We start from the raw sequence: 13,617 nt of genomic DNA on the forward strand, positions 1-13,617 counted from the left end.
TTGCAATGAAACCATCGATCTTTGGTTGTTTAATGTTAATTAGAGAATGGTATTTTCCTCTTCATCTCAAATAGAGAGTACAGTTTGCCAGAGACGAGAGAACTAGCAAATCTAATGTCAACCCGAAGAGACGACGACAGAAGGGGAACGGGGCCGTGGGGGATAGATAAAGAATACTATGCCAGTGAGTTTTTCATCTCTGCTCATGAATTTGCTCCATATGGATTGCAACCATTCGTTGAAAACAAGAAAAGCAGAAATCAAAAAGTCAAATCTCGGTTTGATCGAATCAAGAAAGGAAGATGATCACCAGGAGTTGTTCAATGGCTTCTCCAACAAAGCCGAAAGGTACATCTCTCTGCGCTCGGGACCGCGATCGAGCTTCTTCCCCAACCCACTTCAACTTCTTGTATCCAATGCTCTCTATCAGCGGCTAGTAAACCTCGTCGAACTGCTCTTCCACACAGAAGAAATGGTCGAGCCAAAACAACCCCCTGGGCCTGAGTATCCTGTAGATATCAAACATCAAGAAGTGCAGCAACGTCGTCGGAATCCAGTTACTCAATACGTGCATGGAGTGCACGATGTCCAACGTGTTGTCGAAGAACGGTAGCCTTTGAAAAATGCTAATGTACAGAGGCACAACCCCTCTCGAGGCGATGAAATTGTTGAATGGACCATTCAAATTCATGGATGTTGTAACAATGATTATGTTCCTTGCCATCATTCTCACAGCAAAAGTAGCCACTCCACGAATGTCGAGCCCGATACGTATCGTGCCGGGATTCTTCGTTGCCAATACTTCGTCGATGCTGAAGTCAAGTCCTCCATAATTACCTGATCCAGATACGGCCCAACGAGTTTTCTCAACTCTTTGCAGATCGAAACAATCTTTACAATCACTGAATCCCTTTCCCTATGCTTTCGGTTAATGAGACACTCGTAGTTCTTGCGGAGTTATCGGACGGCGTGGTCCATAAGCTGGTTGGAAGAGGGTATGGTTCGGCATACATAGGAGGGGCGGCAACGGCGTCGAGGGAGGGCTCACAGCCCTTGAGGAGAAGCTTTTGGGCCAGGAGCTCGTCGTCGGGGCAGGATCCATTAACTTTGTAAGACATGAAGTGGCTGAGTTCTTCAGGAAATAGGGTGCATGCTCTGCCAACTGGGGGGTATATGGTGTCGGAATCAAAGTTGGCATTGAATCCAAACGGAAGTGTATGTCCGGACGCAAAGGCAATGAATTCAGGTGGGAGGTCCAAAGCAGTATATCCGAGAGAACGGATGTTTTTTTAACTTTAGAAGACTCAAATATCCATTGACAAGAGGATGAAAAGGAAGAATAGATTGGTGTGGAGAGACTGTTTATGATAAGGGGAATCAGCTTTGGGTTGGAGTTGAAGATAGAAAGGGAAATTAATCAGTTGGAACTCTAGGAATGGGTATATTATTCCTACGTATACCTTAAAGAAAGAATGGTTTTTCTTTCAAACAAACTTATTTTATAAAAATTTTTTGAGAAATTAAAGATTTTTGGATTAAAATCACTAGTCACTTATCTTTAATAAACTAGGATGGTAGGTAATTATGGGACTCATCGTGGAAGTCAACACTGCTATATTAAGCAATTATATTTCCATTAATGTATATATATTTAGAGTAATGTTAGAGAGAAATTATTATAGCAATACATATTTTATATTTACTGTATGGTTATTTTTAATTAATTATTCTTAATATTTATTTAAGGAGATATATGATTTAAATAATATCATATCATATATACAAAATAAATATTCTTAATAATAACTTCTATCTATATTTATTCATATATTTTTTAAGCCAAGAATATTAATTGTATGTGGTGCTGCTGGTATCCAGCAAGCCACAACGCGCACGGGATGTTTTGACTGTGATGATGGTCCATGATTGCTTTTTCTTAATTTCCTTTACTTTTTAATGTTTTGAATTTCTCCACTTATTATTGTAAAATCAAATTGGTCATAAAAAAAATTAAAACACGTCTACTTTTTTTATATTAACTTATGTGACGACTTGTCACGTCAGCATTTAGTGTGACAATAAACATATTTACAAATATAATCTTCTTGTATTATTAATTATATATATATCAAATAGATAAGTGATGTATAAACTCTTCATTTTAATTTTTTATTATTTATATATAGATGTTGATGATCTCTACTTAAGAAATTTAGTGGGCGTCAATCTTTACATGGTGTCGACATTAGAATTAAAGTAGGGCAAGTTATTTTGGTCCCCTTCTAATTAAATCAAAGTGTCCTGCTCCAAGAATTGCTTCCATGGAAGAAGCGTCGACACAAGCCGCGTAGAAATACAAACATTGAGCTCAAAAACTGTACTTTAATGGACGTAAATTCACCACAATGAATGATATTGACAAAATTTTCCTATTTCTTTATACATTTTCTTCTTAAAATTGAATCCTATAATTCTATGTAGATTTGTACGCAATTTTCTTCTCTGATGAGCTGAACATGAAGTAAAAAGAGAAGCGCTAGCTCATGTAATGACTCAAAATGGTCTCTTGAGGTACTTGAAATCCATGGATGAATCAACACAGTCCAACCCAATCCTGCGAATATTCAGCAATTTCAACAATTCGGTCGCCTTATCCTTTAAGCTCTCACCACAACCTACCTGCAAGACAACCAAGAACTTCTGAAAAGCACCCGCTTGAAGTGCCTCAAGTAAAACACCATTCTCGTCCTTCTTATCATTCCTGCAGAGCTTCCAAAGAATGCAGACTGCAAACTCAGTCCCCAACTCCGATACCCTTAACATTTTCTTGACCAGAATAGGCACGGTTAGAGCATTCTTGTAAGCCTCTTCTCTTCCTTCTTTGGAGTCGCAAATGCCAGTCAAAACACCCAAAGCTCTCTCGCATATTCCTTTTTCCGCATCAACAAGGATTTCTAGTATTAGGGGGACAAGACCCAGTTCCACAAATCTTGATGTGGATGATCTCACACTGGTTGCAGATGGAGAAATCATGTAGAAAATAGCTGCTAAAGAAGCCTTGGTAGCCTTAGGACAAATGGGCTCCCTTATCATTTTAACCAAAGCTTCAGCAACTCCTTCGATCTCTGCCAAGGAATCAATATGTCTTTGATTCAAAGATAGAAGCTCTTTGAGTACTACAACCACGTTTTGCCGCGCGGAAAGATCCCCACTCTTCAAAAGCCATACCATGCCACCTAAAGATGTCGCCGACCCTAGTTTCAATCGGCCTTCCTCGCCCAGGGGGAACATCCATGTCAATACAGATAAGATCTCCTTCAAGAGGTCGGCATGTTTCTCGATCGAGATATTACTACTCGCGAAAGAATAGAATGTATCCGACAACACACAGCCCGTGCCGTTGTTCACAATGCACCGCTTGTTACGGTCGCTCTCCTTTCCCCATGCCTTGATCTTCCCCACCAATTCCCGGCAACTCTTGTGATCCCCACGTTTAGTTGAGACCGCAATTCTTGAACAAATCTGGGAAACCTCGTACTGGGTCACGGGAATTCGAGGCGTAGGGATCCTTTCGATCCCATTAGAACGATTCTGGACACACCAATCTTGAATCATCTTGCGTATCGCATGATTTGGGATCTGGTCAAAGCTCATCAACACCTGGTTACTGACCGGACAGGTTTGGTTGCCGGCTTCGATCCACTTCTCGATGTTCTCTCGATCATACGTGATACCCGTAGACAACGTGACGGGATCTCTCATCAAATCAAGTGAGATCGGACAGCGAAAGTAGGTCGGAATCGTGATCTCCGTTTGTAAATTGCCATCCAAAAGCTCGCTGATCTTGTTGCCGCCACGGCTGGCTCTCAGTCTTCTCCAAGATAAAATCATAGTGCTTAACAGTTTTGAATTCGTCTTCTCCAACAAATGATAGATATTATGTCTTTTGCTTATGCTGAGTGCCAGAGAATTTCGAGACTATTTATATCTAAGATAAGCGTGTATGAAGCTAGATAGGATCCTTATATCTCATATATATATATTCTTCCTACGCGTGTCAAAGCTAGGTAAGGTAAGGTAGAAAAAAAAACAAAAAAAGTAGAAGAAAGACACGTTCATTATGAAAGAAATTAAGGAGATAGGAACGTTGTTGTAGTATTTGAATGTTGACCGTTGAACGAATGTTCAAGGCCGTCCTTGGTTGCGCACAGCACATAGAGATAGAGTTACTGGCAATATAGAATGAAGTCGGCTGAGGTTTGACCTGACCCGGCGAGTCATGATACACTTATTTATTTTCACATAATTTTATTAAAACGTCCTTCATTTAAAATATAATTACAAAAAATATTATTTATAAATCATTTTTCTTCACCAGCTGTCTTGGTCTCCGTGAACTGACCCTTTCAAAATTGGTCGGTGCGTCGCCCTTCAAGTCTCCGTTCATTTATTTATTTTAGAATCTTTAAACGTGTGCAGTTATTATGATCAAACGTACACGGCGAAGTCTACTGAGGAGTAATTACTAGGAGCTCTCACTCTCAGAGTATAAATATGTATTTGATTTTTATTTAGGAAATTATGTGAAGATATATCAATTAAAAAATTAGAGTTTATATAAATAATTTTAATTATATAGCAATTTTTTTCTACTTATAAGTTCGAAGAATAAAAATTTATAAACTCGATATTATAAGATTTAATTTATAAACAAAATTCCAAAATAATTTCTCTTATCAATCAAACAAATGTTAAGTTCTGTTTACGTGTACATACCAATTTCGAATATTATTTTTAAAATAATTATCTACCGTTTTCTCAATGACTATATGCATCGGCCAAGATAAGGACTTCCACGTGCCAGTCATAGTTTTAGGCCCGTTTGGAGTACAACATAATCTCATCTCATTTAATATTATCTCATCTCATCTCATCTCATCTTATCTTATCTCAACATTCAAATATCATAAATATAAACACTTTAAAATTTCAAAATTTCAATTATTTTATCTATTCATTACAACTTTTCTAAACTTTCAAACAAAATATAAAAAATAATTCAAATTTTTTAAATTTTAAAATAAAATAATATGAAAAATTATAGAAAATATATTTACAACAGTGAATTGTGCAACTATCTTGTAATCGTTTGGAAAAAACTGAATAAAACATGAGACCTATATAAAAAAATTTAATTTTTAATTATATACCTTACTTTTTTTCAAAACGATTATATAACGTTTACACACTTCACAATTGTATGTATAATTACTCAAAAAATTATATTATAACAATATTTTAATTTTATAATATTTTTATTCAATTTTTTCTCTATCTTTTTCATAAACTATAAAATATTTTAATTCAAACTATTTTATTATTATTCATAAATTATTTCATTAATATAATATGCAACAACATACCATTGGAGACTACCAAAGAAAAAAAAGGTTGCAATTAAAACCTATTTAAGTTATAACCTATGTAATGTAAAATTCACAAAATTTCCTTCGGTGGTAGATCAACACGCTTCCAACAACACAGACCATAAATTTATATATATATTTTCTTTTTTTCTCACTTTGAAGGAATTTTCTCAATCATATGTTTTAGAAAAAAAGCTAATAGACGTGTAATTTGAAGGTTATGGGTTGTACTTGTACTGCACTACGAAGTTGTACGCGTCGTGTGTGTACGCAATAAAAATATCCTGACAAATCAATGTTAAGAACACTAGTTCCGCGTCGATGATGGATAGATACTCCCAAACCAACCAGAATTTGATAAAATATTTGGATTAAGGTCCTTCAAGTGAGAGAAGTAAATGTGTAAAGTAAGTTATTCTTATATTAATAAATAAGAATTTACTATTCACTCTCATATATTATATCGTAATTTTTTCATAAAGTGTGTAAATATTTTTTACAAAATATAAAAATATTTTACATAAAATGTTAAGTGTGAGATAGTAAATAGTAATTGATAAGAATAATTTTTATAATAAATATATATATATTTTTTTTATCTAAGATCTTTTGATTTAAAAAAATAATAATGTTAGTTATAATTTAAAGTGTACAAGCCCTTCATTCTCATCTTTCTTTTTTTTTAAAAAAAAAGGTAAAGTTTACGCTTATAAAATTACATTTTCAAGTGGGTCTCATTTTTAAAACTACAAATATTATTTCTAAAAAAAAAATATCAAGGACGTGTGTGGCGTGGGTTAGCAGGACCCAATAGGTTTGGACCCATGCAATTGGTTTGCCAGGGTTTGAGTTGAATCACTCACTTGTGGCTAGCTTTTACCTGTTTGGAGAAGGAGGGAGTCCCAAGTTCCAACATCGAGAAAGCTGTCTAGTGTGTCTTAGCAACGGGCATGTTCAAGGTATCATATGAAAGAGCATTATGGGTGGTTTTGGGCCGCCTATGGACCCAAAACAAAAATACTTAAATCTAAATTCTTCTAGCAACTTTTTCTACATATTACAAAGTATTGTAAATTGAATTAATTCTTGTTACGCTACCACAATCTGAATTACTCCGTATGATGATTCACGTAACCTTATTAAGCCTAAGGCACAGCAGACACCCTTGACCCTTTTCTTAATATGGTTTTATTATGGAGGAATGCTACATACAATCTTTATTTGAGGACTGTAATGTAAGTTTAAGTAATTTTATCTTTAAAAATTTTTAAAATTATAAAAATATTCCTCCTAAATTGATGTATTTTCTCATTTAGTAAAGGGCATGCATATACAATTTCTGAATGGGGACTGTAAATAAAATTTTTCTTTATTTTGAGGTAGCAATATTGATTCGTCAAAAATTAACAAAAAAAATTGCAATCATATTAAGGTTTTATTACAATAAGTGTAATTAATTCTATAGGGATTAGGATGTTACGGGCAATAATTATTAATGAACAGTACTGTAAAGCATGGATATGCTAATGAAGTTGGGCATATACCACTCCTTAGTGGGCCTTACGTACTAATCTTTCGCATTCAATAACGTTTATAGTTAGTTAAACATGATAAAGCAATTAAGCATGCGAATTGAATAAATAAGAGCTTTTCTACGTAACTTCCACCATATTTTATATTTTATATTTTTTTAAATTTTTTAAATTTTTTCTTTTGAATTAATTCTTTTTAAATTATTTCAAATTTTTTATTTTTTATTTATATAATAAATATTTGATAAAAGAAAAAAATTATAAAAATTAAAAATAATGCCGTATGTGGAGTGTTTGAAGGTTTTGAAGATTTTTTTTCTCGAAAATATGGAAAGGCCAAGCGTCAAGCGTGTGGTGGGGGACCACGTTAAAGTCGGTCATGGAGGAAGTTGGGATTACGGCCCACCGGCGCCTGGTGAAACACACCGAGCGGCGCAAACGTACGTGGCACTGTCGGCCTCTGCACAGACTGGAACAAAGTGTGTCACTGCATGCCTCACCTGCAACTTTTTTTCTTTTTTTTTTTTTGTCTCTGCATGAATCTTCAGCTGGTGACCAGTACGTAGGAATTGTGTCAGTTTTAGTGCATCGAAAACGCGAGATGCCAAAGTTGTAAAAGTTATTTTTGATTGAAAGTAGATGTATCATCTATCCCACGTCCGTCAAGCCACTTTCGATTTTATGAAATTTGTATGTATATTTAATATTTATTTTAATATATAATATAGTGGTATAAAGATACAGATGTCACCTTTTATAATAATTCACATTCTTTAATTGCAAAACTTGATCCGACAAATAGACCAAAGCTCCAGTGAATTTTATGATAGGTCGAGTTTACATTGGTCGGATATTGCACGTCCCTTTTATTTTTTGGATTGACTGAAAAAAGAGCCCAAGCTAGCTATAGCTACTTCTGATATGTCTATAGGAGGATAGGTAGGGGTAGCTCTTTATGTGAAAAAATCTAACTGGGATTTCATCGTTTGATACGCTTCATTCACTTTTTATTCATTCCCAATACTTTTTCTTTTCTTTATTCTAAGTTTAAAAGAAAAGAAAAACTATTTTACTTTTTTAGCATGTGCATTGAGTACTAGCCTTCTACTAATTAACCTACTCCGTCCGTAGGTACTAGGTTTGTTTAATTTTATCTCTATCCTAGTTCCACTACTACTACATGGATCTCTCTGAAGTTACCGGGAGGATTTGGAAAGGCTCGTTTGCTTTCTGGATAAAATCTAAAATTTTAAAAACTTTTCATCTAATTTTATCTTATTATTATAATTTTTTTAAATTTTTACATAAAATAAAATAAATAATATATTTATTTAAAATTTTAAAATAAAAAATAATATTAAAAAATATATTTTAATAATATTTATTTAATTTTTTAATTTTAATTCCAATTCATCTTATTTATGAAAACAAACGAATTGTAAGAATAACTTCCAAAACTGTTACGGTACCTTAAAATAAAAGAATGTTACGGTACTTTTGAACTGTAAGCTTGACTGGACTAATAAAACTAGAGTAGTCTTGTTAGCTTCTTTTAAAAACATGTTGTAAGATTTACGTGAGATTTTGGTGGGTGACGGGTGCGTACGTAGTTCGAAATATAAGTGATAATGTCGTATTTCGCATATTTTTAAGTTAAGTCTTGATAACTTTGGGTCTTTTAAATTGAGTCTCGATTGGTGTTGTTTGAAGCCTCCGACAATGATCCGATGCAATTGTAAGGTATTAGTTCATATATCTATGGTGATGAATAGTATTTAAATACATAAAATAAAGTGAGTTAAACACATAAATTGACGTGTTTCGATACTAAACCTACATCTACGTGGTTTGGAAATGAGAGATTCCATTATAATAAGTTTATTTACAGCCTCTCATAGTCTTTCATTTCTTACTGTATATAGAAAAATGTAAATTTATTCACTAGAGAAGAAGTTCTCTGTTTTGCTCTTAGGTTGAAGAAGTCCCTGAGTGGTAAGAAGTCGAAGTCGTCTCGAAAAGAGAGTTTGCCATCCGTAGGTTCTTCTTACCTTTTATCTCCTATCACTCACTTGATTTAAGTTACTTCTATATTTTTTCTCTCCTGATATCTTATTTTTTCTTGTTTTCTATCAAATCTTTCATTTTTATGGACATTATTTTTTCATACCTTTGACACTTCCATATCTTAAGTCTTTTCTTATTCCCTCTTATTTTCTCTCATATTTTATCTTTTAGTGAGTTTTCCAGGACCTAGAAAATTACATGGGCCGTAAAAAATACCCTCACAATAAGAATTAAGAAATTATTAGAATATGTGGAGTGGGGTTATATGCATGCTGCATGCCTCGTATTCCATGGAAGAAGGTGAAAGGATTAGTTACGTGCAAGGACGGGTACAGGAAAGGTGATGGTGAATCTGAAGCCGACCCTATGCTCTGTGGAGTTATGTAAAGCACTTTAAAGGGGAGAGAGAGAGAGAGAGAATCTTTGGTGGGACGGAAATATAACCAATGCTGTTGGATTGTTGTTGCTTGTGTTTCCATCGCTTTCAATGAACAATGTAGATTGTAGTCGTGTGAGCAAGCAGTTGTTTTTGTGTTTAGGGAAAGAGCCCAAAAAAAAAAAAAAAGAATCAACAAGGCAGTCGTAGGTACTATTACTACATTACACTGGCTCAGACTGGAGAGTGGAGAGAAGTATTATTATGCCATGCTGCTGCCTTTTTTCTTAGTTAAATTTTATCCAACACCCAACACCACCTTTCCTTCTGACTTCCCTGACGTCCCACCACTGTCCCCCCCCACCACTCTCCTTACTCCTTTGCTTTCCCATAATTAAACATCAGTACCCACCATCTCTCTCTCTCTCTCTCTCTCTCTCTGTGTGTGGCTTTTTCCACTTATTCTTTTTTTTTTCTTTAGCTGTGTCCTCTCATTCAACCTCCATTAATTGTGTAATGGTCATGGGATATATTCAGCCATACAGAAAGCACAACTGAACCAGATGTCTAAACTTTCAAAACAGTACAATAAATCCATGAACTTTGCAATTCCGCTTCTTGATCTCCATGACGGTACGGTGCTTATGTCCTTTTTATAAGTTCCTCTTGTTTATCTTGTGAAAAATACAACTAGCACTAGCAGTAAGTGGATTGGTTTTCTGGCTTTTGGTTTTCTCTGGTATTGGGGTTCTAGTGTGAGCGTAGGCTCCTGCAAAGGACAACTACTGTAATCTGTGCTTACCCATATTTATACATATGTGGGTGTGTACATATGTATATTTGTCTAAACCTGCAATCTGTGCTCTCTCTTTCTCTGTCTCTGCGCGAGCTTTCGACAAGCGTTTGTAATTTTATATACGGGCTAATTAGCTTAAATGTTTACCATTCATAAAGTTGGATATGTTCATATACTGTGGAAAAGTGAGATCCATTTCCAGAAAATTTGCAGGATGAAGATGAAATAAGACGTTACTGCATGCAGTTCGCTAAGTTCAGGTCTTGGAGTTTTGTATTTTCAACGAGTGTTTTCTTTGTGTCTCAGGCCTTTCCTTGTGCCTTTTTGCCCTCTGTTTCTTTTGCTTAGATTAAAAAAAGAAAAAAGTAGTGTTTAGGCTGGCTTGTAAAAACTTGTCATCGTCCATGAATTGAATTCCGAGTCTCCTTTATTCTATTAGATCTTCCATACCGGTTGATCTTTTAACTCAAAGAGGACCCAAATATGTAAACTTAGGTTAATTTGAGATTGGTCAGGCAGAACATCGAATTTCACGTGGCTCGTGTGTTTTGATGTGCCTCTTTGTTTCTTGTCCTTCTCGTTCTTCCCGATACCTTGTACCAACTCCTTCTGGGAATCATAATTTTACACGATTGATCTATGAGATATGCTTTGTGATAATTTCTTCCCTCAACTTGGATTAGGATATACCTGAACTGGTTTGTATATATTCTCTACTTATCCTCATGGAATCAATTTTGAATCTAAATTGTCCATATCCCTTCTTCTCTTATCATAGGGTGCATTTCATTTCTGTCCTTAGTTTCCAGTGATATCTCTCGTTCAGTAGTTATGTAACTACGATCACCATCTTAGTCATAGAGGTTAATTCTCTTGGTTGTCACACCATATTCCTGTGAGAAAGTGTTTGTTGACTTTGTTGTTTTGGGACAACAATGTTCTCTGTATCTGCTGCACACACTTGCTGAGACACCCATTCATATTCTTAAAAGGATGTTTATGCAAGTTGTCCATTGCTAACTCAATTTCCTATTAAATAACATCTTTTTTGTTTTATCGGTCATATGATAGTTATGCTGACTAAATATGTACACTTCAATCTTTTCTTAAATCTAAGGCCTTATCATATCAATACGTATATTTTGTCCATCGATTATTTTGTGGATACATAGATCTCTTCACATATACTTAAAGGACTATATATGTTATGGGACAGAAAAAATAAAATAACATATAAGATTCCTTCAAACTTGAGGGCACAGCCACAACTCTTGGAAATGATAAACCAAGGGAACAAAATCTTGTTGGTTTACATAATGTGTGATGTCATATATAAATCAAATCAGATGGAAAATTCAAACAATGGCACATAAACAATCAAAGATGTTCTTGCTTATCTATGGTTTACATAATGTGAACATGTCCTACTTTATCCATTCTTGGTATCCTGGGAGAGAGAGAGTTAGTTTCAACTTTTATGCCCAATCTCCAACAAAATGTGATGGAATACTTTGTTTGAGCTTTCATTTTTTTTTTTTTTATTATCATTCCTGGTCTTTCAGATTTTAAGAAGGGCAAGGTTGCTTCCTTTAAGAGACTTTTAATTGAGATTGAAGATCTCCTTGAAGTAAAATGTTAAGTCTGTCTTTTGAAGCTTAACATGAAAGGCTTGCAAAACACAGGTTGCATGCCTTGAGGCTTCTTCTTAGGTTTCAGACAAAACCACTGTTTGGTTTTTATTTCACAGGCTGCCCTAGACAGCAATGGAGAAGAGGAAGATCCAGTAGCATTAATGCATCCTTTTCCTCCTTTTCTTCTTGGTGGAAATTGTAACTAAATTTTTGATACTTCTGCAAATGCTTTTTGAGATATTGTATGGCCAAACGGTTTGACAGAGTTGAAATTTCCTTCAAAGCATACAATAGAGAATAGAAAACAGTGTGCAGAGAAGACTAGTTCAATTCTAAACAATGCTGCTTTTAATATAAATATATAATTTTGAAGATTCCCATTACATTAATGTTGGATTGTACTTGTCACTAGAATTTGATTGTACCTTTTTTTTTAATTAAGGGATTCTGTTCTCTCTCTCTATCTCTCAGGTCCTCTAGATATCTTGAAATGTAGAGTGGCTCAACCTGGTTGTTGTAAATTCAGAATGTAAAATAGCTTCTCAGCCTACCACGCAGCTCAACAATGAAACCTACCTTTGACCTTGAAGTAATGGCCTCTTCGGAAAATGATTCTGAAGTTAGTAGCCAGGTAGCTTCCAACAAATCCATCTCCTCTGCTGATCTCTGGAGAAGCAGCCTCGTTAACTCTTCCCAACTCACAAATATTCTGGTGACTCAATCAGAGTTAGAGCCAGTCACACTTGACTTAACTCTCAGCTTATACACTGATGATTTAGTGGGAAGGGATTCCACAGGACTCTCACTGTCAAGCACAAGCGAGAGCAGCAACGAGCCGGCATCCCATACAACAACTGCAGCCATCCCTCGAGTCTTTTCTTGCAATTACTGTCAACGCAAGTTCTTCAGCTCGCAGGCTCTTGGCGGCCACCAGAATGCACACAAGAGGGAAAGAACACTGGCAAAGCGGGCTATGAGAATGGGTGTTTTCTCTGAGAGATATGCCAGCCTAGCATCTCTGCCTCTGCATGGATCTCCATTCAGGTCACTTGGAATCAAGGCACACGGTTCTGCACATTATGGGTTTGTGCCATCAGTGAGGTCCCCTGAGATCAGAAACACCGCAAAGTTTCAACATGGCTATTTGGGCATGCCCATTTTCTTGGAGGATGATGAAGCAGAGCTGTTGTGGCCTGGAAGTTTCCATCAGGCCGCTGAGGCAGGTAACCCACATCAGAGTTTTGTACTGACTGAAAGCTCAGACACTAATTTCGTAAAGGTGACTCCACAAGTGAACATAGATAACTCCATACCCGATCTCACATTGAAACTTTGAGAGGTGGTTTGGTTGCTTTCAAATCTTGCTTTAGTATCTCCACTTGTGTTATCTTTCTGTACAGTGAGGTGTGCCTGGCCAAATGACCGCCAAGCTTTTTTTGTGATAGATATTTTCTTTCTCCTTTGGCTACCCAAGTCTTCGCTTTGATATTCTACTTGGAATGTTTGTCATTGTATAAGAGCTTCTCATGGATAATTTGTTGCTCCTATATATGCTTGTTATGACACGTATCATCTTTTGTACTCTCATTCTATCATAACATTCCACATCATTAAAAACTCGTGTTTACGTGTACAATTTAATAGTAACGACATCTTATGATAGGTTAATGGTATCACTTCATATGGGTCCATATTTATTCATTTTTTTCAAAATGATTACACAACGTTTGCATACTCACGATTGAAACTTGTGTTTTTCTTTCAAGTCAAACCAGTTGTTTGCACTCACTTT

The 13,617-nt window shown here is 35.5% G+C and overlaps 2 protein-coding genes and 1 pseudogene across 2 annotated transcripts; 1 reads left to right on the plus strand and 2 right to left on the minus strand.

The window, feature by feature from the left end:
• Nucleotides 1-110: 110 nt before the first annotated feature.
• LOC109010659 lies at nucleotides 111-1,924 on the minus strand (annotated as a pseudogene).
• Nucleotides 1,925-2,376: 452 nt separating this feature from the next.
• LOC109010654 (U-box domain-containing protein 21-like) lies at nucleotides 2,377-4,018 on the minus strand. The gene has a single exon (XM_018991550.2). The coding sequence runs from the start codon at nucleotides 3,889-3,891 to the stop codon at nucleotides 2,554-2,556; it is 1,338 nt and encodes a 445-aa protein (XP_018847095.2). The 5' UTR covers nucleotides 3,892-4,018; the 3' UTR covers nucleotides 2,377-2,553.
• Nucleotides 4,019-9,714: 5,696 nt separating this feature from the next.
• LOC109010655 (zinc finger protein 4-like) lies at nucleotides 9,715-13,412 on the plus strand. Its single transcript, XM_018991551.2, has 2 exons — nucleotides 9,715-10,031; nucleotides 12,297-13,412. The coding sequence occupies exon 2, from the start codon at nucleotides 12,391-12,393 to the stop codon at nucleotides 13,159-13,161; it is 771 nt and encodes a 256-aa protein (XP_018847096.2). The 5' UTR covers nucleotides 9,715-10,031; nucleotides 12,297-12,390; the 3' UTR covers nucleotides 13,162-13,412.
• Nucleotides 13,413-13,617: the final 205 nt, after the last annotated feature.

The sequence above is a fragment of the Juglans regia genome, chromosome 10 (assembly GCF_001411555.2).
Source record: "Juglans regia cultivar Chandler chromosome 10, Walnut 2.0, whole genome shotgun sequence".
In the NCBI taxonomy this organism is placed as follows: domain Eukaryota; kingdom Viridiplantae; phylum Streptophyta; class Magnoliopsida; order Fagales; family Juglandaceae; genus Juglans; species Juglans regia.

Bases quoted from the DNA above. Each gene is read 5' to 3' on its own strand.
- LOC109010654 (XM_018991550.2), bottom strand. From the start codon at position 3,891: ATGATTTTATCTTGGAGAAGACTGAGAGCCAGCCGTGGCGGCAACAAG.
- LOC109010655 (XM_018991551.2), top strand. From the start codon at position 12,391: ATGAAACCTACCTTTGACCTTGAAGTAATGGCCTCTTCGGAAAATGAT.